The 22,231-nt window shown below is 35.3% G+C and overlaps 1 protein-coding gene across 2 annotated transcripts; it reads left to right on the top strand.

Annotated features, from left to right (window-relative positions):
- Positions 1-2,045: 2,045 nt before the first annotated feature.
- LOC123552684 (3-oxoacyl-[acyl-carrier-protein] reductase FabG-like) lies at positions 2,046-21,410 on the top strand. 2 transcript variants are annotated; one of them, XM_053540534.1, is made up of 10 exons: positions 2,046-2,160; positions 2,983-3,070; positions 3,903-4,021; positions 9,360-9,452; positions 12,984-13,069; positions 13,424-13,517; positions 15,612-15,681; positions 15,897-15,933; positions 20,398-20,461; positions 21,056-21,410. In XM_053540534.1, the coding sequence occupies exons 2-10, from the start codon at positions 2,986-2,988 to the stop codon at positions 21,212-21,214; spliced, it is 807 nt and encodes a 268-aa protein (XP_053396509.1). In that variant the 5' UTR covers positions 2,046-2,160; positions 2,983-2,985; the 3' UTR covers positions 21,215-21,410. The 2 variants fall into 2 exon arrangements, with proteins under 2 accessions (XP_053396509.1, XP_053396510.1); XM_053540535.1 differs by lacking the exon at positions 2,046-2,160 and adding an exon at positions 2,200-2,222.
- Positions 21,411-22,231: the final 821 nt, after the last annotated feature.

The following is a 22,231-nucleotide window of genomic DNA, read 5'->3' as shown; positions in this document are numbered from 1 at the left end:
CCCGCCTTTGCCATCGTGATCTCACAATTATAAAAGAACGAAGACTATGGCTCTGGCGGAACACCGTAAAATAAACATTGTAATAGTTGTACAACGTTACAACCACCGGCAAAGCTGCATTATTTCTAGCCTTACATAAAACGTGTGTTACAATTATAAAAATCATGATCAAATGCGAAATAATTGAAGTGTTGTAATCATTTCAGTCTTTTCTATTTCAAATGAAAATACTTAAGAAGTATGCATTGACCAGGCCTATAACTATTTGTGTTTGTTCGGTCGTATAAAGGTTAACAGCCAAATAAATGCCCTTGAAATCAAATGAGTTTCAGTTTTTACGACTTACCTGCTGCTATGTATTACCTCGACCTACGTAGATAACAAACGCGTTTCTTCCAAAGTTTTAGGTTGTATAATGTGTCCTATGTTTTGATTGGTTTGGTTTAGAGAATTACATCGGCATAATTTATGTCTCCAGCGAAGACTCGAGGTGTAGAACCACCAACATTTCGTAAGCCAGCTGAATGGCTTACTCACATGAAGAATTCTACGCCCCATTCGAGGTTTCAAACCCATATCGGTAAGGGGTAAGTGATTCGAAGTCAACGACCATAAGTACTCAACCAAGGAGGCCCATTGCCTCCCATGTACCTACCCGAATGCTCTCCTGTGTTTTATCTGCAACACCTGAATCAGTATCATTTTCATCCGTTTAGTCCGACGTAAAGCCTTTTAACCTTTACCCTGCTATAATTCTAAAATGGACTGGCACATCACTCAATTTGAGCAGCACCACTTGTTTATCATAGGCGTGTTCACTGAACACGTGCAGGCTGATCTTGGTCTGCACTGGTTGTCAAGGCAGAATCACTTGCCGCCAGCAAGCTAAAGGTTAAAATATAAAAGCGGTTTCAACGACCAAGCTACAAAGTAAATGTCATGCCCGGTGCTAAACCATGACATTGTCATGCAAACACTCCATAAGAGCCAGGATTCTACACAACAATTTGATTTCTGACATGTACAATATCTTTAAATATCCTTTCCGCAGCCTTAACGTACTTAAACGCATTAGCGTCTGATGGCCCTTTCACGCTTCCGTAGAAACAACATTTATTACAAGAAATTTATTTTGAAAATATTTCTGAAATGCCTTGGTCTGCAGCTCTCAAATACGGCTATATCTTACATCTGAGGCATATACTGACACTGTTAGACAACATCAAAAATGACATTTTGAGCGATTTGATGAAGTTCCAAAATTATCAATGTACCCTTGGTCCGTTACGGACCCCTGTGGGATTTGTGTTTATCCCGAGCTGAAATATATTTTCGTAGATGAAAAGCTGACATGTCATACTAAAGCCCAGGTAATTTCAATTCGTAAGAAAGTGCTGAAAATTGACTTCCCAAAAGCAAAAAAAAAAAAAAAAAAAAAAAAAAAGTCCACGCGCATACATTTAGACGGGGTGAAACCTGCGCGTGACCCCTGACTATCTACGAATCAAAATACGGCTTTCGTTTTCTACTTTCATTTTCTTTACTTCCGGAAATAGCTGAAGGTCGAGTGACGTCATTTTCTGTGTTGCCAAAAACATACATTGAATAAATATGTGCTGGCCGTCCTAAGGTTATATTAAATGTGCATCTTTCACAAAAATTACTGATGTTTAGATACGCGCTTTAAATGAAGAAACTCATTATCAAATGAATTTAACTTGAATACATACACTAACGAAATGTGTTTGTGACGATATATTCACAAATAGAGACATGTTATGCATAACAGTCATTTGTTAAAAAAACTGTTTCCGGTTTTTTGTAGTGCAGATAGATAGAATGTTTAGGATTTTTTGCGGATGCGGCCTTAATTAAACCTACAGTACGTGAGTATCATTAATTGACAACGACGCCGCCAACAACAAAAACAAAAATAATGACGCGAGTGTAATTGAAAGTAAATGTACATTACAATAATTATAGAAATTTTATTCATTATTAACGACGAAGGAAGTTTGGATATACACTACAATCATGACGAGACGATGATGACGATGAATACGTTATATCCTATCTCATGACGCTTTAAGATAACAGTGAAGGTCAACACTATTTAATGCAAGTGGACACATTTTATGCTGTGACATATTTTAAAACAGGGTTTGTGATTTAATTCTTCCTTTCAAGACAGACTCGTGTTTTGCATTGGAGATACATGATTTGTTAGTTACTTTTTAAGCAATTTATTTTACATAGGATTGTGTACATGTAAGATAATCCATCGGCTATTGGTCATGTATTCGATTTGTCAGAAAGTTTAACGAATAATCATTTACTCAAGAAGATTATCAAGGGTTTTTAAAATTTGATTATTCTAACTTGGTCGATTTGATAAACGTACTAAATGATTGTAGTATTACATTCTTTAAAATTTGCATTGAAAGTAAAATATTTAACAATAATTCAATAGAAATGCACGTTTCTGATATAATTATTACGTCCCGCTTTTATCTTGTTTGCTCAACCATTGCTTTTGATGCAAGTCGCATTCATATGATGGATTTTAAATGATGGAGGAAGACCCCTGCCACGAGTGTTCCTCTGGGCTTTTGGACTTTTTTTCAGACACAGACTGGCAGCCAGGTAGAGCTACCGACCTCATTTATCAAGCATGAAGTCTTCCTTGTTAAGCCACCAAGATAAATTGAAAATAAATCTGTTTTATAAGATTGTTGAAAAATCCAAATATGGATGCTTTTCTTGGATTTGAAAGCAAAACGCAGCTTTTAGAAAATTAAAAGGGAGAGGTATCTAAGTGTTATAAACGACAATTAAACATACATTTCTGAAATAAAGGACCATTTTGTCCCCCTAATAAAGAATATACGAAAACTGAAAACTGTCACAAAATGTTGCTTAAATGTGATTCAAGAAGTGTTATCAAAATTAGATGTAATAACAGTAACTTTTAACTTTTAATAGCATATGAACGCTGAGAACACCCCTATAGATATTTCCAAGATGGCGGCTTCCATAGGAAATCTCGGTGGAAAGGTTGCACTAATTACAGGTTAGTTATGTTTAGTAATATCTTTACTATGCGATACATAAATACACACTTAAATATTTAGACACATACTCGGTGTAAATAATATGCTAAATGACATCTACAATGTGTAAAGCACTAGATTAAATGACCGGTTTTCCTGTGTTTACATTGTCGTGTTTACATCAATGCAGACTAAAGTGGAGGGGTCGTCTCAAAATGTATTCGTATTGCGTACTATATAGCACATAGAATAGAAAGCGGATGCAGTTTATTGCGTATCGTACCCAATATTAATGTTTTCTCTGGTAAAGTAGAATGTTTAGAAGCATTAAGGGCGGAGAACGCATCCAGAGGCACACACCATAATTAACCCATGCCAACCATATTTTTGACACTGTACTTTTTTAACATAGTGGAAAAATATAACAGGCTTAGTGCTACACACACTCATTTTTAATGTAAATAAAACGAAAGAAGAGATGGTATACAAGGCAAATTACATTACATATGCAAAAAAAATAGATAACAAAACAGATAAAAATAAATGAAACTATGGCTGTCACCACGGAACGACTAGATCTAGTTACTTTTTTTTTTAAATGATACTTGTTTTACACGCATTTATAGCTAGCAAACATCACCGATACCTTTAATAAATATGATAAATCCAAGGTATAACTGTCAGAACACAAAAGGTTTAACTTTTAAGGACATGCTGTTTTTTATTGAGCAAATTTATAAATGCAGATCAAGTACTATTTTAAAAGTCGGTCAGTTTTTGAAAATATAACTGCATGCACAACTGATACCGTAAATTGCTTTAGTGAATTCATTTCTTTTTCCTGCCCTGTAGGTGCAAGTTCCGGGATCGGCGCAGCAACAGCCAAGTTGTTTTCCAAGCTCGGAGCCTCAGTGGCTTTGACGGGAAGAAATGAAGAAAACTTGCAGCGTGTTGGCCAAGACTGTACGAAGGTATGGCATTCGTTTTGACTATATTAAAATTTGATGTCTAAAAATATTGGTTAAGACGATTCGAGCTCCTTCGGGGAAAATATGCATTTATTAAATTATTACAATGAATAAGCCCAATTATGTCCATTCCAATCCATACATTATCAGTATGTGTAATGGCCAGACATTACGAAAATTATCCGGAATTTAATCGTTTTGCCTGGTCTAATACAACTTCTTTAAAAAATAAAAAAAATAAAAAAAGATGTCCGTAAGAATGTAAACGACAAGTACATGTTTCAGGCACCTGCGATTATTTTATTAACATGTATTTCATTTAACATTTTAAAGTGATTATATAATAAAATTTTAAATATACATGCGTTTTCGCAAAGCCCTGTAATAAAGCCTCGTTCTGTCGTATAAGCCCTAGGCTTACGTACGGCAAAACTTGGAACTATTATTGGGTCATTATGAAAACACAACATCTTTATTAGCGTCATGATAATATCCTATTTTTAAAGTCGCGGTTAAGCCCAATGTGTTATTCTTTCTTTTCAATATCCAAAGAGTCTCAGTATTTTAATAGGGGAAGTAATCCTACATTTGTATGTACGCAGTCAAATATGACGATTTTCCTCCCCTGGACTGTTGTATTCTGATACAAGTATAAGGTAAATATATGGTGGCTGCTTTATGCCATTTCGTTATTTCGTTCTGTCGCAGCTGTACACTGACTATAACAAGAAATCGGCGTTACATGTCGGCAACACAACGATTATTCATTTTTCTCCTGTTGTATGAAATTTACCAAGCTCTTGATGTATTTCTTTTAATTGAAAACCCGTTCATTTAGCTAAAGAACGTCATATGAAGGCCGCGAGTTTGACAGAAATTAGAACGCCCTTTACCCTTGGTTCATGCTGGGAAGTTGTCAACTTTAGAACAAATAAGTGAACATGAACATTAGGACAGCTATGATTAAAAATATCATTGAACGTGGCGCTAACTTATCTCATATAAGATAAATAAAAATACTTTGTTTTTTTTATTTAGAAGCATATTTACCTAACTTTATGACGAAAATTAACTTATATAGGTGATAAAAAGGTGAAGGTTAGTCACAAATAACATTTTGTTATAGTAAACAGGTTGATCAGATGAAATCTGATGATTATATTAATGTTTAAATGTATTAAATCGTGTTTAAAATGGTTCTGCATAGGAAATTTGAGAAACTTTTCAGTATAAATTGCATGATCGCAGTTCTTAAAATCGTAAGAAAAACAATAATAATGAAAACAAATAAAGATTCCGGTATTTTATTGTTTATATTAAACGATAAAAGTGTGTTGGTCGTCACGTAAAAGCGTCGTCTAGTTAAATCTTTCGAAATTCATTTCATTTTGAGAAGGGCATTTATTTTCAACCTACTGGGCAAATTGGACAAAGGTTAACACAGACAAAAAAAAGGAGAGATCTTTTTTAACGTGAAATGAAATGAATCATGAGAAAGCGTAAAAGAACGCAGGAGAACCTTTTCACTATAAATTCCGTACTTTTTTCGCTTTGTCTTTTGTTCTCCACCATCGTTGTATAATTTGTTTTTTTTTTTTGGGGGGAACGTCGCACCGACACAATTATAGGTCATATGGCGACTTTCCAGCTTTGATGGTGGAGGAAGACCCCAGGTGCCCCTCCGTGCATTATTTCTTCACGGGCAGGAACCTGGGTAGAACCACCGACCTTCCGTAAGCCAGGCGAATGGCTTCCTCGCATGAAGAATTCAATGCCCCGAGTGAGGCTCGAACCCACATCGGTGAGGGGCAAGAGATTTTAAGTCAGCGACCATATCCACTCGGACACGGAAACCTGTGGCGGGGCGCATAATACTTTAGTATTAGTAACCAGTTGAGGGAAACTAGTAAATGATTGCATTTCAATTAACTGAAATACTAGTATACTTACGTGAAACCTAACAAATCTGTATACCTCCAAACATACGTGCCACTGAGTACTTTCTGAGGTCTGGAAAGTTTTGCTTTTATGTCCTTTTAACAACAATAATTTTTCCTTTGCTCGTAAATCTAGCACGTCAAACGAATATTTCTGTTTTACGACATTGACAGCTATTACGCTTTCCCATTTTATTATTTTTCTCAGTATATGTTAATTTGAGTGCATTAGGAATAATTGATATTTGACATGATGGCAATAAAATTGCATTAACTTGTAAGCAAAAAACAAAATAATAAAAGTTCCAACATTCTTCATTCACGTGACATTTGAAATTGAAGCAGAATCTGGAGTGATCTGGTGCGATTTGTCTATGGCACGGTAAAGAAAATGCGAATCATTTTTCCCAAAAGCAATGATTAAAATATGAAATATTAATGACAAATATTCAGAAATGATGCACACTTGATTAGACCTAATTGAATTTTATCATTACGTGCTGACTTATACAGCGCGTACCGTGCCGTAACAATGATTCTTCGTCAGTTACGTGTGTACTCGGGTAAATCAAGTTTCGTGTGTACGTCTAGTTATATCATAAGCTCAGTTTTCAGTTACTGGTTGCGGAAGGCATTCAGTACTATCTAGGTGTCCGTCTGTACTTTCTTTTAATTAAGGTGAGTAAAGTCTGTATTCGGCGTACAGAAATGAAAATCATTTTATGAATTAATGGCAACCAGTGAGTAAATTTATTTAAATGGCACTGTTACTATCTTTTGATATTAAAACGTCTGACATGTTAAATAACTCAAAATAATGTCTTAAAATTAGCGTGAAATGTGTGGTTCACTTTAATCATGGTCACATATCTCAAAAATAAGCACAGGTATCTATACATTTTATTTCATCACATTTACAGGCCAAGGGCTTATTTACAATTGTGAGAAGTTTCATTGAAATATGTTGAAACATTTCTATGCGCGAAAATGTTATGGAAGTTAAGATTTTCCCATAGACTCCGATTTATGAAAAATTGCGTGCGGACCAAGTTTTTCAAATCTGTCTAGCAAACAATCAAGCATATGACCCATCTTTTTTATTTGCTTAATTTTCTAAGTATATACTGAAGTTTTGAAAAATCAAAGTTTAATCAAATTCTACATTGTAGAAAAAAAACTCGATCCGAACGTGCAGAACTGTCTTAACTAGCACAATTTAAAATGCACGAACGAATAAACACACATTTCTTTTTGAAATTCTAAGCAAATGTTGAGGAATGTAGAATGCGGAAAAGTTTATTTACCAAAATACCTAGGTGACAAATTGTAAGGATTTATTATTACCTGCTTTATTTTTTTATAAATGTAATCGGTTCTGTACTTATTCTGAAGATACCCATCCTATATATATGTGTGTGTGTTTAAATGAATTAATTAGTATATGTTATTTCACTTCTGTTTTGCGAGGACGTTAATTTACCAGGAAACAGTCTCAATATATTTATGACATTACATTTGCTATATAATCGTTCTGGAACACGTCAAATAACGATGCATTTCGAGGAAAACGCTAACAACGAGAGTCTCAAGTTGTTTTTAGATATGTTTTTTAGTTTTTTAAGATTAGTTTCTTGAATGTTGTTTTACAATCTGAAAATGATTTTTTGGCCCATTAGTTTTTCGTTTTTCATCACAGACACATGTTTTGTTTTCCATTTTCTAGAGAGGTTCTGATTAAATGTTTTCCGCTAGCGTTTTGATTGGCATGTAACATGAAGTCACTGTTGCAATTTTCTGACGGAAAAAATGTTTTACTGTAATATTTGTAATTGAGAGAGGATATGTGTTTGTTTCAGGGTAAACTGAAATATTTTTATGAATAAAAACCAGATGCAATATTTTCACGAGTGGCCTAGCCAACAGAGAAATGTAAGATATGGTGTTCATGAGTGAATGATATTCTGATCTTGCATGTAGAACAAACAGATTTTCTTTTCATTTCATGTTTTGACTAAATTTACCCATTTTATAGTTTCTTACCAGTGAAAAAAATATTCGATACATTTTACTGTGAAAATATTAGATATATTTCACTCTAATATTTCGGTAACACACTGAAAAGCATGCAATTAAAGTATGTCTTAATCCCTGCATGTTCGAGTTACATTTGCAGCAGAATGTAACGAAATTCGTGATTGGAAGACATTGAACACTAGCCATTAATCCCACGTATTTTTTTTTTCAATTACATAAAGATGATGTTTAAAAAGAAATAGTATAAAAAAAGCTACTCACGAGCAGTGTTTTTGTAGACAAACATTTTGTTAGCATTAATGTTCCCACCTTAATATATGTATTTGAAATTGTATTAGAACGTACTAGTTACTAGTTCTAAAATGTTTTGAAATTTATGAATATTTCTGTAGAAAATAGTCTCAAGTTTACTTCTCAGAAGATTCCATTTCTTAAGACTGAAAGATTTTAACCCTTGCCCTGCTAAATTTCTATAATGAACTTGTCCATCTTTTAATTTGGAAAGTACCATTAACTGTTAAAAGGGATGCATACCAAAACGATACTAACTGAATGGCGAACTGTGTAGATTACGGATGTGCAGGCTGATCATGATCTGCACCAGTCGCAAAGGCAGAATCAATCGTGTCCAGCATGATAAGGGTTAAAGGCACTGACCTCCAGATTTTGGCTAAAAATGATCTTTCTTTAAAATTGCACTTTGGTCATATTATGAACATAAGGATATGTTTTTTTTTACTAAACTGTCTAAAAATGCTAAATCAAGAAAAAAGATGCAACCAATGCACCATGGAGGAATACGTATTCAACGATTGTTAATTATATATATTTATAGTTAAGGCAGCTCACCTCGAGTACCCCGTTAAAACGCTTTTCAGTTTTCAATGTAAAAGTTATTCTCATGTAGGCTGACAATATATCATATAGATTTGTGTCTATTATTGTCTTTGTAACTTAATATTACCCCTGTAAAGTTTCTGTCGGTGGCGCTTCTTCATTACTTTCATTGTTCTCTATTACATTTGGTCTAAAATTTTGCACTCCCCAAGTATGCTTCCTATAAGGGACATTTGTGAATACGTTGAATGTCTAGCAACATGTCCAATTAACCAACTGTCACGATGTTTTATTATCTAAGTGTTGTTAAAAAACTTTAAACTTAATACAAACAAACGAAATTCTCACATATAGTTATGGAGAACTTCCTTCAGTATATTTCTTTCTCATTTTACAAACATTCTTATAGGTTGACTTATTCGAGTTATACTTTCATTACTGTGACGAGTGTACGACCGTATTGGATGTGTACCATACGCCGGACAACGCCATTCCTGTGGACATCTAACATTTGGTGTTTATTTATTTTTCAGGCTTTGGTAATCCCTGGAGATCTTGTGAAAGAAGATGATACAAAGAAAGTATTAGAGACAACAATAAGTCACTATGGATGTCTTGATGTATTGGTATGTAGTGAATGAAACTGATTTCTAACTGACTTTGTAAAAGGCAAACTCTTTTCACAATCTATCATCATTTGAAATACTGAAGAACTTGTTTGCCGTTCTTCTTTAATTTGGGTTTTCGGGTTAAACTGGCAATTAGAGACGAGAACAGAAATGGGCCGATAGTCTGCTTGGACATAAGAAATTTCATTTTCATTCATTAAAAATCACAAGCATGTATGCCTCCAGTTTTTTTTAAACGGATAAAATGAATAATTGCAGTCATACCAATTATAATCAGTCTTTATGATCCCAAAGGAAGATAAATAATGACAACGCTGAGTCAGATATTGACCCATAATGTTTTTTTGCTAATGAAAACACAATGTTGCTAATGAGTAAGAGATCAAATTTCAGTATTGGAATCTCTTCCAAGTTTCTATGTTTCATCCTGTATTCATCCCAAATGGAGGCTGGCGTCCTGTTGCATGTTTGATGAAATAGATTATGTTACTGAAGAACATTAATTCATGTTTGTGATTCATTACTTCCTGGTTGGATATTATGTTCAGATTACTTTATTCAGCGCGGGTCGATCAATGCAAATCTTGAAGTTAATGTTACCAAAACAGAGAGCATAACTTAACCAGGAGTATGTTAACTTCTTGTAAGAGCTAGTCAGCGCCCCGTTTACTATGCTAATGTTTAACGTAACTGAGACTGAATTAAGAAGTACATATACTGGTATAATACCATCAACCATTTACGCAAAAAGGAAACAACCGTCATTTTTGGGTTTATACATTACTATAGCTGGTACTCGGCTTGACAGTGCATCTGCTGGCACAGTAAATAAGGTAAAAACGCATCAATGGGATTTCGAGAAGTTCTGATTTTTTTCTTATTTCTAAATGAAAATCTTGTAGTTATACTTACCTGTCGAGACTGGTAAACCAAACAATTATTTCTGTACATGTTATTGCTAAAGTTCAGTACTGTATCATGTTTTTATGCCCCCTCCCCCTCCATGAATGGTGGGGGCATATAGATTTGGTCTTGTCCGTGCATCCGTCCGTCCGTCCGTGCGTGCGTCCGTCCGTGCCCGCGAAATGATGGTTAAGTGACTGCATAATGGTACTTTCTCTTTGATGTCATTCATTCTGTTCTTTTTTATGTGACTGTTAGAACAATAGAGAGAACAATGGGGGTGTCACATAAATACCGTTTCATTAGAACTTCCGTCCGTCCATCCATCCGTCCGTCCGTCCGTCCGAAGTTCGTGACGCGCCTAGCTTGAAAAGTATTTGATATAATTGATGAAACCTTGCATGAGTCTTTATCATGACATGAACTTGCGCCCCTCCTATTTTTCGTCTGGCTCCTCCCCCTATTTTCAGAGTTATGGCCCCTGAAATAGTCAAAAATGCACATTTTTACCTTGTGACGCGCCTAACTCAAAAAGTGTTTGATATAGATTCATGAAACCTTGCATGAGTCTTAATCATGATATGAACTTGCGCCCCTCCTATTTTTCATCTGGCTCCGCCCCCTGTTTTTTGAGTTATGGCCCCTGAAATAGTCAAAAATGCACATTTTCACCTTGTGACGCGCCTAGCTCAAAATGTAATTGATATAAATTGATGAAACCTTGCATGAGTCTTAATCATGATATGAACTTGCGCACCTCCTATTTTTCGTCTAATCGGCGATATATGACCTTTTTGTGTCGATTCGCCGTAAAACCCAACTCATTTATTTTATTTTTCGTCTGGCTCCTCCCCCTATTTTCTGAGTTATGGCCCCTGAAATAGTCAAAAATGCACATTTTCACCTTGTGACGCGCCTAGCTCAAAAAGTATTTGATATAAATTGACTAAACCATGCATGAGTCTTTATCATGATATGAACTTGCGCACCATCTATTTTTCGTCTGGCTCCGCCCCCTAATTTCAGAGTTATGGCCCCTGAAATAGTCAAAAATGCACATTTTCACCTTGTGACACGCCTAGCTCAAAAAGTGTTTGATATAGATTCATGAAGCCTTGCATTAGTCTTAATCATGATATGAACTTGCGCACCTCCTATTTTTCATTTTGGTCCGCACCCTATTTTTTCAGAGTTATGGCTCCTGAAATAGCCAAAATAGTGGATTTTTTTGTGATGCTCATTGCTCAGAAAGTATGTGGCCTAGAATAATGAATCCTTTTCATAAAATGTTTGTTGAGGCTATACCCCATTAAGACTGCAAACACTTGAATTATTTCTCCTTATTTGTGACAAATGTACCAGTGGGGGGCACACCCTGTGTCCTACAGACACATTCTAGTTTTTGTTAGGTTTAACGTCACACTAACACAATTGTAGGTCATATGGAGACTTTCCAGCTTTTATGGTAGAGGAAGACTCCAGGTGTTCCTCCGTGCATCGTTTCATCACGGGCGGGTACCTGGGTAGAACCACCGACCACCAACCTTCCGTAAGCCAGCTGGATGGCTTCCCCACAAGAAATGCAACGCTCCGATAGAAGCTTGAACCGACATTGATTCGGGTCAAGTGATACGAAGTCAGTGACCTTAACCACTCGGCAGTGGAGGCCCCGAGGATATTTGTCAGTATATGCACAATTACAAACGGTTAATAGATAGAACCTAATAGCACGCACAAAACGTCTAATATCTCCGAAAGAATACTAAATGAAAACCTCGATGTTGTATGAATATGCAAACTGTGACAATGCAAATGTGCATGACCTCTATTACTTCATATAGACATGAATCACACAGACACGACAACTTTCATATCAGTTTCTAGGAAATAAAGTGACCTATGCATTTCAGTAATTGACTTTTTGATTGTAAGACTTCGACCTAGAGCAGTATTAATTTGATCAACATATCGCATCTGTATAAATCACGATTTCACATTTAAATGTGGCGCTGGTATAAGATGGATGCACCTCTGGTTATTATCAGAGCTTTGATTTATAATATACTTTTTCTAAAATAAACATCTTTTAAGATTTATATCATTCTTGTAAGTGATCCGCGTCATGACTGCGCGTCATGCGTCATGATTGATTAGTGTGCTATTTGTGAAATATTGTCTCTTTGATATGTCAACTATAATGATTTAATGTTACTGGCTTTTAGTTGAGTGCATCATATTATAATAAAGTATTAATCATGCCGCTACAGAAGACATGCACAGTACAGTATAATGCTTCAGTCAGTGTACTATCTCAAAACGGAACTTTGTTGTTTTGAGACCACATAATGATTTTTTTTTAAAAAAAGGTTCTTGAAAAGCTAATGGTTATTGTCAAAGACTTTGAATCACTTGCCCAACATCACCCCGCCTGGGTTATGGAATTCATCCAGATGGTCAGTGGTTCTACCCAGGTACCCGTCCATGCCTGAAATAAAGCTCGAAAGGGCACCTACTGTCTTCATTCAATATGAAAAGCTTGAAAGTCGCCAGTATGAAATATAATTGTATCGGCTTGACGTTATACTCAACACAGATAGTGGACATATTCTTTTATTCCATTTTCAGGTCAATTGTGCTGGCATTATTGAGCTTGGAAATATAGAGAACACAACATTAGAACAATACGACAAACTTTTCAACATAAATGTAAGGTAAGAACGGACAACAAAATTTGATAAATGTGAAAAGTAAAGTTTGCACTTACTGCAAACACACTTAAACCTCCTAAATTTCTAAAATGGACTGGTCCATTTTTCAATTTGGGCAGTTCCCACTCATTATTCAAAAGGATGTTAACTGAAAAATTACTGGCTAAAGACTGTGCATGGACGTGCAGGCTGATCTTGGTTTGATCTGATCGCAAAGGCAAAATCACTTACCGCCAGCAGGCTAAAAGTTAATAAAATAGAAATAATTAACATTCAAAACATGTTATAATGCAGTTGCTAACAATACTTGCAAAGGAAATGAAGGTGCTCATCATTATGTACTTTTTTATCTTCCAGGTCGATATATCATCTAACGATGTTAGCAGTACCACATCTTATCAAAACAAAAGGCAATATAGTCAATGTGTCCAGTGTGAATGGTTTACGAGCTGTAAGTATGCTATTTTGGTGTGCGTGTTTGTGTGTTTGGGGTGGGATGGACTACGTCGGTTTGATACTAAACCCAGATTGTCAATCTGTCTTTATTTTATTTATACCTACTTTCTTATCTGTTTTATTGATACCGACTTTATTATGTTTACGTTGGTGGACTAACACCCATTTTCGTAAGAACGTTACAAAGATAAATAGTGCGCATGTTATTACATAAAGAGGCTGTAGTGTTGTGTGTACAGTTATGTACTACAGTATAAATTGTAATTAATTATTACGTAAGGTTTTTGTAAAAGCTGACTGTTGAACATTAATCAAGGATCTCTCATATTTCCTAGTTCTGACTGTTGAACATTAATCAAGGAACTCCCATATTTCCTAGTTCTTCAATCTGCCCAGTTGTTATTGCTGCATCGCTTCATTGTTGAAAAGAATCTGTAATTTAAAGAGATTATTATTGAAAATGACGGGAGCATTGGCCTAGCCATGACGGTTTGATACCAGTATCCCTAATGTAACTACTAATGTCCATCAAGTTTGCTAATAGCTTTTAACGTTTTTTACACACTTCTAAAAGCTCTTGAATGTCCTAAGCAATTAATTCGTCAAGCCTACCATCTTTTGTTTTTCAGCATAATAACGCTTTGGAATACTGTCTGAAATGTGTTCGTATTTCATTCATTGGAGTGGTCGTAATATTAAGAGGCCTCTTGTCAAACATTTATGAAAAAAAAACCTTTTCAAACGTATGAGAACATATCAGGCCGATAGTTTTTCGAGCAATCAGTATGCAATTCATACTGAGAATTATTACATATTAACTCGGCTATTCAAATAAAAGTAAATCTTTAGAGCTGTCCTACTCATCCGGGAGTAATATCTCAGTAACCATTACATATATTTGCTTGAAATTTTACACAGGCCGTGACTTTATACAATGTAGTCATCAAACCTAAAGAAATAACAAAGATAACTCTTGGTTGAAATAAATTCAATTTTGGCCAGTTTTCGACAATAGGTTTGACGTTTACATGCATCTATCGACTGCGTCTTAGTAACAATTAAATGTATTGGACTGGAACTTCACGCAATGCTTCGCAGTCATCAGATTATGGCCCCTTTTCGGTTAATCTTTTTGCATGCAATTTACTCTCGAGCTGTATCTCAGAATCAACTGCTTACATTGGACTGAAACTTAACACAATGGTTCCCAGTCATCACCTACTGAACTAACAAAGTTAGTCACTCTTGGCTGTCTTTATTTCAAATTATGACCTTTTAGACTTAGAAATTTGGGATTTTTGACTTAGAAATTTCGTTTGAAGTTTTGCATTTAAGTTGTTATCATTGCCACAATAATTTGTATTACAATAAAATCTGTAAAAAGCTCCTTTGGGAGAATACAACCAAGAAGAATAATAGCAGACTCGGTTTGATTGAGTCTGTTCATGAGAGGTAATGAAATGTGCAACGCCTCTCACGCCCCCTAGCACCGGCTTAAGCGGAACTCTATTACACATATGTTGAATGGACTCCTTGATCCCATAGGACCAGAAAATATAACAACGCTGAATCCAAATACGGGGAGACATTTTACAGTCGCCACACGGCACTTAAATATTGCTGTTGTGATTGTTAATAAAATCTGTAAAAAGATCCTTTGGAAGCAAATAATGCAACCAAGAAGAATAATAGCAGACTCGTATCAGTTTGATTGAGTCTGTTCATAACTGTAAATTACTCATTTACGTAAATCTTGCCAAGTAATGACCCTTGTTTGACTAAGAAGCTGTAGAGTAGTGGAGCACGCTGTCTTATAGACAGCTCTTGGTTTTGATTTTGCCTCTATCCAACAAAAAATATTTGGTAAAATAGGGAAGAGATTGAAGTTAACGAAAACTTCGTAATAGTGTGAGGGAGGAATCCTGATACCTCTCTGGGGATGTCCACTGGTAGCGTGATCCTCTCGGCGAATGTGCTCTCGTAGCGTGATCCACTCAGCGGATGCCCACTGGTAGTGTCTGTCCACCTCTTGTGTGATAATATTATATTCACGAGCAATTAAATAAGATCTAAAACATTCTATTTTCAGTTTCCGAATGTTCTTGCATACTGCATGTCAAAGAGTGCTGTTGATCAGTTTACGAGATGTGTTGCTTTAGGTAATGTAAATTTGAATCTGTTTTCTATGAATATATTCATTGCTTGAAATACAGTATGTTTTAAAACTATAAGGATTTATTGTTGCTAAGAAATATATTAGAATTAAAGATGAATACAAGCCTATTTATCGATTTTTATATTTTTCAGTTAATTAAGAAGGGTTTCTGTGAGTCTTTAGTTTGTTTGAAAGAAGTTTGCTATTTCTGTGTTTCAGAGCTTGCTGGAAAACAGGTGCGAGTAAATGCAGTCAAGTAAGTAACTAGTCCTAATTTTCAAGTAAGGCCAACATTTTTTTATTTTCTGGTTTACGGGAGATTTTTCAAAAAATTGGGGTCGGGGGGGACAAATAAAAATAAAAATAAAAGTCCCAGTTTTGAGCAGTCGACCAAATAAATAAAAATAAAACATCCAAAAGGATACAATTTTTTTATTTTTAATAAACCACAGAAAACGAAAGCTTGCAAGCATAAATTGCATACACACTCACAAATGACCTATTCTGAACTGGTTTATATCTCATCATCTCAGTATACTGTTGTTTTCTTTATGTGTAGCTTGTATGAATAATGCCATTTTCGAAGTCACCAAGGATATGCACTATTTGTGTTTTTGTATGTATCTATTTTGAAGTTAAAATAGACTTGTGGAAACATTTTTCATTATTAAATATTCATATACCACAGTTGACATTATCATATCATAAGACCACAGCATAATGTTTATTATTTAAACATGAATAAAAACTGCTTTAAAATGGGTATATGCAATGACTACTTTAGGTCTGCATCCTGCATATATGCATATTGATTGGCTGGAGATGGAGTCTTAAAAGACAGGCATTGTCATACTAGAAATGAAAAATTATGAATTGATAAATATTATGCACACTCAGTGACACTGGCTTTAAAATTAAATTGCTTTAGTTAAGTTTCAGTGGCTTGAATATTGTTTTATATTTTGCTGACTGTCAGTGCCACCTATATTGTACGACAAGCCAAAACAATCTGAATTTTGGTTCAGCTAAAATGTGTACAAAATAACAACCTTATCGGCCGATGTTCAGACAACATTATCGGAGATTTATAAGACCCTTCACTGAGATGGGCAGGGTTTTTAACCAGGTTTTCAACGAAAACCTGAGTTATTAGATTGGGGTAGATGTCGGTCGGGCGGGCGGGCGGCGGCGGCGGTGGCGGCGGCGGCGGCGTCAAACTGGTGTTTCCGGTCAATAACTTTTGTTTCGGTAAAGATATTTGAATAAAACTTGGTATGTGTGTAGCTTATATCAAGACAAAGGCTGGGATTGATTTTGGGGTTTCTGGGGTCAAGGTCAAGGTCACTGTTACTAAAAATAGAAAAAGGGTTTCCGGTCAATAACTTTTGTTTTGGTAAAGGTATTTGAATAAAACTTGGTATGTATGTAGCTTATATCAAGACAAAGGCTGGGATTGATTTTGGGGTTTCTGGGGTCAAGGTCAAGGTCACTGTTACTAAAAATAGAAAAAGGGTTTCCGGTCAATAACTTTTGTTTCGGTAAAGATATTTGAATAAAACTTGGTATGTATGTAGCTTATATCAAGACAAAGGCTGGGATTGATTTTGGGGTTTCTAGGGTCAAGGTCAAGGTCACTGTTACTAAAAATAGAAAAAGGGTTTCCGGTCAATAACTTTTGTTTCGGTAAAGATATTTGAATAAAACTTGGTATGTATGTAGCTTATATCAAGACAAAGGCTGGGATTGATTTTGGGGTTTCTGGGGTCAAGGTCAAGGTCACTGTTACTAAAAATAGAAAAAGGGTTTCCAGTCAATAACTTTTGTTTCGGTAAAGATATTTGAATAAAACTTGGTTTGTATGTAGCTTATATCAAGACAAAGGCTGGGATTGATTTTGGGGTTTCTGGGGTCAAGGTCAAGGTCACTGTTACTAAAAATAGAAAAAGGGTTTCCGGTCAATAACTTTTGTTTCGGTAAAGATATTTGAATAAAACTTGGTATGTATGTAGCTTATATCAAGACAAAGGCTGGGATTGATTTTGGGGTTTATGGGGTCAAGGTCAAGGTCACTGTTACTTAAAATAGAAAAAGTGTTTCCGGTCAATAACTTAACTTAGGAATGAGCTATCATGATGAAACTTGGTGTATAGAAAACTTATATAAAGTTGTAGCTTGGGATTGATTTTGGGGTTTCTGGGATCAAGGTCAAGGTCATTGTTACTAAAAATAGGGTTAGGGTTAGGTTAGGGTTAGGGTTAGCATATCTTCTACATGCATGGAGGGATTTTGATGAAAGTTGGCACAATTGTTCACCATCATGAGACGGAGTGTCATGCACAAGAACCAGGTCCCTAGGTCTAAGGTCAAGGTCACACTTAGAGGTCAAAGGATACAAGAATGAAAACTTTGTTCGGGGCATATCTTCTTCATGCATAGAGGGACTTTGATGTAACTTGGCACAATTATACACCATCATGAGACGAAGTGTCTTGCGCAGTTCCCTTCTTTAGAATTACTTCCCTTTGTTGTTACTATAAATAGCTTATATTGTAACTTTTTCATTACTAGACGTAGGGAAAAATCGAGACCACTTTTCCGTAGTACAACATGCATGTTACATCCAATTTTGAGGTGTATTTTGACCAATCTCTACCTGGTAAGGATTTCTGTGTGGACTTACAATTTTTCTTTTTGTATTTTTTTTTTTTTTTTTTTTTTTTTTTTAAGATTAACTTCCCTTAGTTGTTACTATAAATAACTTATATTGTAACTTTTTTATAATTGACCGTAGGGAAAAACCAAGACCACTTTTCTGTGGTACAACGTAGTTGTTACTTTCTAATTTTAGGTGTATTTTAAGGTATCTCTACTGGTAAGGAGTTTTTTTGTGGACTTAGAAAAACAAAAGAATTACAATAATAAACAACCACAAAATTAAAATTACATCTGCAAATACAGGTGCTAGAGTAAAGAAATTTGCTGTGACGGGCATATATTGTGACATTCTGGCACTCTTGTTTATTCTTATGAAAAGTGTTGAAAACCTGGTTTCGTGGCATTGCCGCGTTTCTTGTTTCTTCCTGTTTTGTGAACATAGCCTATACCCCCAATATTGGGAATTTTGACGCGTAAATGTTCCAAATTGGGAAATATTTAGTCCCATAGGATACAGTAAGGATGTGTTTAAGTACCTTCTCATACACTTGTTTCACATTGTACAACCTCTTTAAGATACTGCCATTACAAAATTATCCATAATTTGGTCAGTGTTTGTGCAATTTTGATGAAATTTTTTTTCAGAATGTAGATTGGGAATTTTTGCACTCATTTTGGGAAAAATACATACTTTTTGGCATTGGGAATATAGCCCAATAACGGCTATAAAACGGCCGAAAAAAAACCCTGATGGGATTTGGAAATAATAAGTTATGAGTCCGAAAAAACATTTATTACTGGATATGGCATTATATGTTCCTCAGTGTCAAAGGCACATGTGGCATATAGTGTCTGAATGTTTGTCCCAAACATACTTTCAAAGGGTCTTCTTACAGATTTTGTTGGTATACTTTATTAAGTGAACATGACAATATATTGCTCGGAGTTTCATGTTTCATAATTATCTTTTGAGTTATAGTACCTGGCTAGAACTTGATCCTAGGAAATATTGAGATAATCTTTTATATATGGCCAATATCTCCACTGGATTAGATTGCCCGTCACAAATATTAAACAACCGTTAATCTGACGGTCCAATTATTTTGACTAGTTTGAATCTTTTATCACATGTATCATTGTCAAGCATTTGCAGGGACATGTCATTTTACATTGAAATTGCACTTTGTTTTGAACAGAACTACTGAAAATTGTGGTATTAGTTAGTTTTTCTTCTCTAACCCTCAAGACTTCAAAGTAAAAAAAATATGTTTAGCAAGTTGATACTCACTTTTGCTCTTCCATTTTGCCATTTCTTTGGTTTCGTTCCTTTTTATCAATTGTGGTATTTTTCTGACAGTCCCACATGAATTCGATCGTTGTCCAATTATAATATACAGACAACAAATCTTGTACATGTGATACGCCAGATTTCTCAACATCTGGACAGCTTTGATACTGATAGTGAAGGCCATTTTTCGTAGGTGATTACTCCTAATGTTGAGCTTTAGGTGCCGTAATTTCTACTCAGATCCAATTTCTTTACAACTCTTGTTATCTCTGCCAACTCATTCCAAAGATTATTGTCTGTAAACTTGTATATTTTTCCAATTTAATTTCACACAATTTACACTTATGCAGGCCGCCATTTTTCATGCGTCTACTGATCTAGATTAAAAACCTCTACCATACAGTTAAACTTTTATTTTTGGCAGCAGCAATTACGGGCGGTCGGCGGGTAAAATAAAAATAAAAGTACTGAAAATGACTTTTATTTTTATTTTGTTTTGTCAAAAAATAGGGTCGGCGCTCCCGTAAACCAGAAAATTAAAAAATGCTGGCCTAAGTTAACCGAAACTGCTACAATAAACAAGACTAAGTTCTTACGGTGCAGAATACATGTAAATTCAACGTTTCTGTTAATATGTTGAAAATGTTGTAGTAATTGTAATTCAAAACTAGTGTTGTAGTAATTGAGTGTTGTAGTAGATGTAATTCAAACTATAATTTATGCTTTTAGTCAACAGTTTTCAGTACGTTTCAACAGTTTCTTGTAAATTATTTTCAGTCCTGGTGTAACTGTAACAGAATTACAGAAACGTGGAGGATTGGATCCAGATGCGTATGAAAAGGTTATAGCATTTAATTTCTGTTTATGGTACAAATGTTGTTGAGCCTTTAGACTGCTTTTGTTTGTAGACAGACGTTGTATTTAGAAGATTAAGTCGTAACTTCAAATAATTTGCCCCTCATTGATCTAATCAGGGTGTAGAGTGTTTTCATGTGAGAGAGCTATAAAGCCTACTAGCGGGTAATCGGTGATTCTGCTCACATGTGTCCGTAAGGACCTTAAATAACGCGGTTTAAAGTACTTCTTCTGTACAGTTTGAAACTTTATAGAACCGACAAAAATAAAAGTGAGTTTTTTCAATGAACATTTTGATACTCTGACCCAAAGAAGTAAGTGTAGCAAGATATTAGAATCTAAAATCTCCGGTTCATTTTACCTCAACAACGAGGATGTATATTTCATTTGGTATATTTGTAACACACGTACAATTGTCAATAAACATTTAACTTAGTTTTGCAGATAACTGCATTGTCGTCTTTGTTACTTTTAATACGTTTTTCATTAAACTTTCTCGCTACATCCAACTTAATTTTAATCGATGTATTCGTTTGTTACCATATTATACGACTTTACAGTTCCGTTATGTTCTTTTCAGTTTCTGGAGCGTTCAAAGGAAACGCATGCGTTAGGTCGACCTGGTCAACCAGATGAAGTGGCTGCTGCTATAGCGTTCCTGGCGTCAGACAGTGCTTCCTTTATCACTGGCGTTACTATACCTGTAGACGGTGGAAGGCATGCTATGTGCCCTAGATAAAAAAAACTATTCGCAATAAAATCTTACTGCGTGAACTAATGAATAGTTTCTTTTATGGAATATTTTTAAAAGTTTGTACGGACGAAAATGGAACACGGCACTTATATCTTATGCAGCATAAATTGCCAAACGTGTGATTTGACAATCCAGTTTGTATGAAATTAGTCTTTTTGCGAATAAAATGTATTTCTGTTTATTAATAATCGGTTATAATTTTGAAAGTAGTCTTATCACACAATGCGTAAGATCACTTGACAGAGCTCTGCCGGAGAGCATCCACCAGTTTATTAAATTCTACACTTTGTTTCTAGTCAAATGTTTTATTAACATAAAACCAGGCAAAACGTTACGGTATATTATAGTTTATCGTGAAACGCTTTTGTCAATAAGATTATCTAGTTTTAACGGTATTATGCCTGTATTTTGATGAAAGTATTATGCACTTAAATATGATAATGATTTCAGTAGACATGTCAAGTCAAAAGTGCATTCCACATAGGTTATTTATCATGCCTTGCATCAACACTTTACTTAGTAAGGTTGGCATTAATGCTCTCCATATTGAGAAGACATGCCCAACACGAGACCCAGGTTCGTTTATCTCAGGTCAATGTCACACACTGCCTGCTCTAGTGTTAATTTCGTAGCCATAAAGTGATATAAATATCTAATTGCCCAAATGTGATCCTTATCGGTACGATGTGTCCAGCGCAAGATCTAGTACCTGTGACTCTTAGGTCAAGACCAAAATGAAGATAAAAAGTATTTCTAGACGCTGTGTCGAACTTAGGGCCCCCGCCCTCGACTCTAAAGTCAATGTCACACCTGGAGTTCAACGGCTTGCATGGTCTATTTTGTGTTCTCTGAAAATAGAACTTCAAGGTCCAGTCTCAAAAGTCCAGCCTCTCAAAAATAATATATTTCGTACAAAATGTCATTAGGTGAGTGATTTTCTAGTTGATTTTCATGATATATGCACCAAGGGGAATTTTAGAGCTCCAATAAGATAACAAAAAA

Source organism: Mercenaria mercenaria, chromosome 4, assembly GCF_021730395.1.
Source record: "Mercenaria mercenaria strain notata chromosome 4, MADL_Memer_1, whole genome shotgun sequence".
Lineage (NCBI taxonomy): Eukaryota > Metazoa > Mollusca > Bivalvia > Venerida > Veneridae > Mercenaria > Mercenaria mercenaria.
Note: the sequence above shows the minus strand (reverse complement) of the source record. Positions and strands in the feature narration are given on the sequence as shown.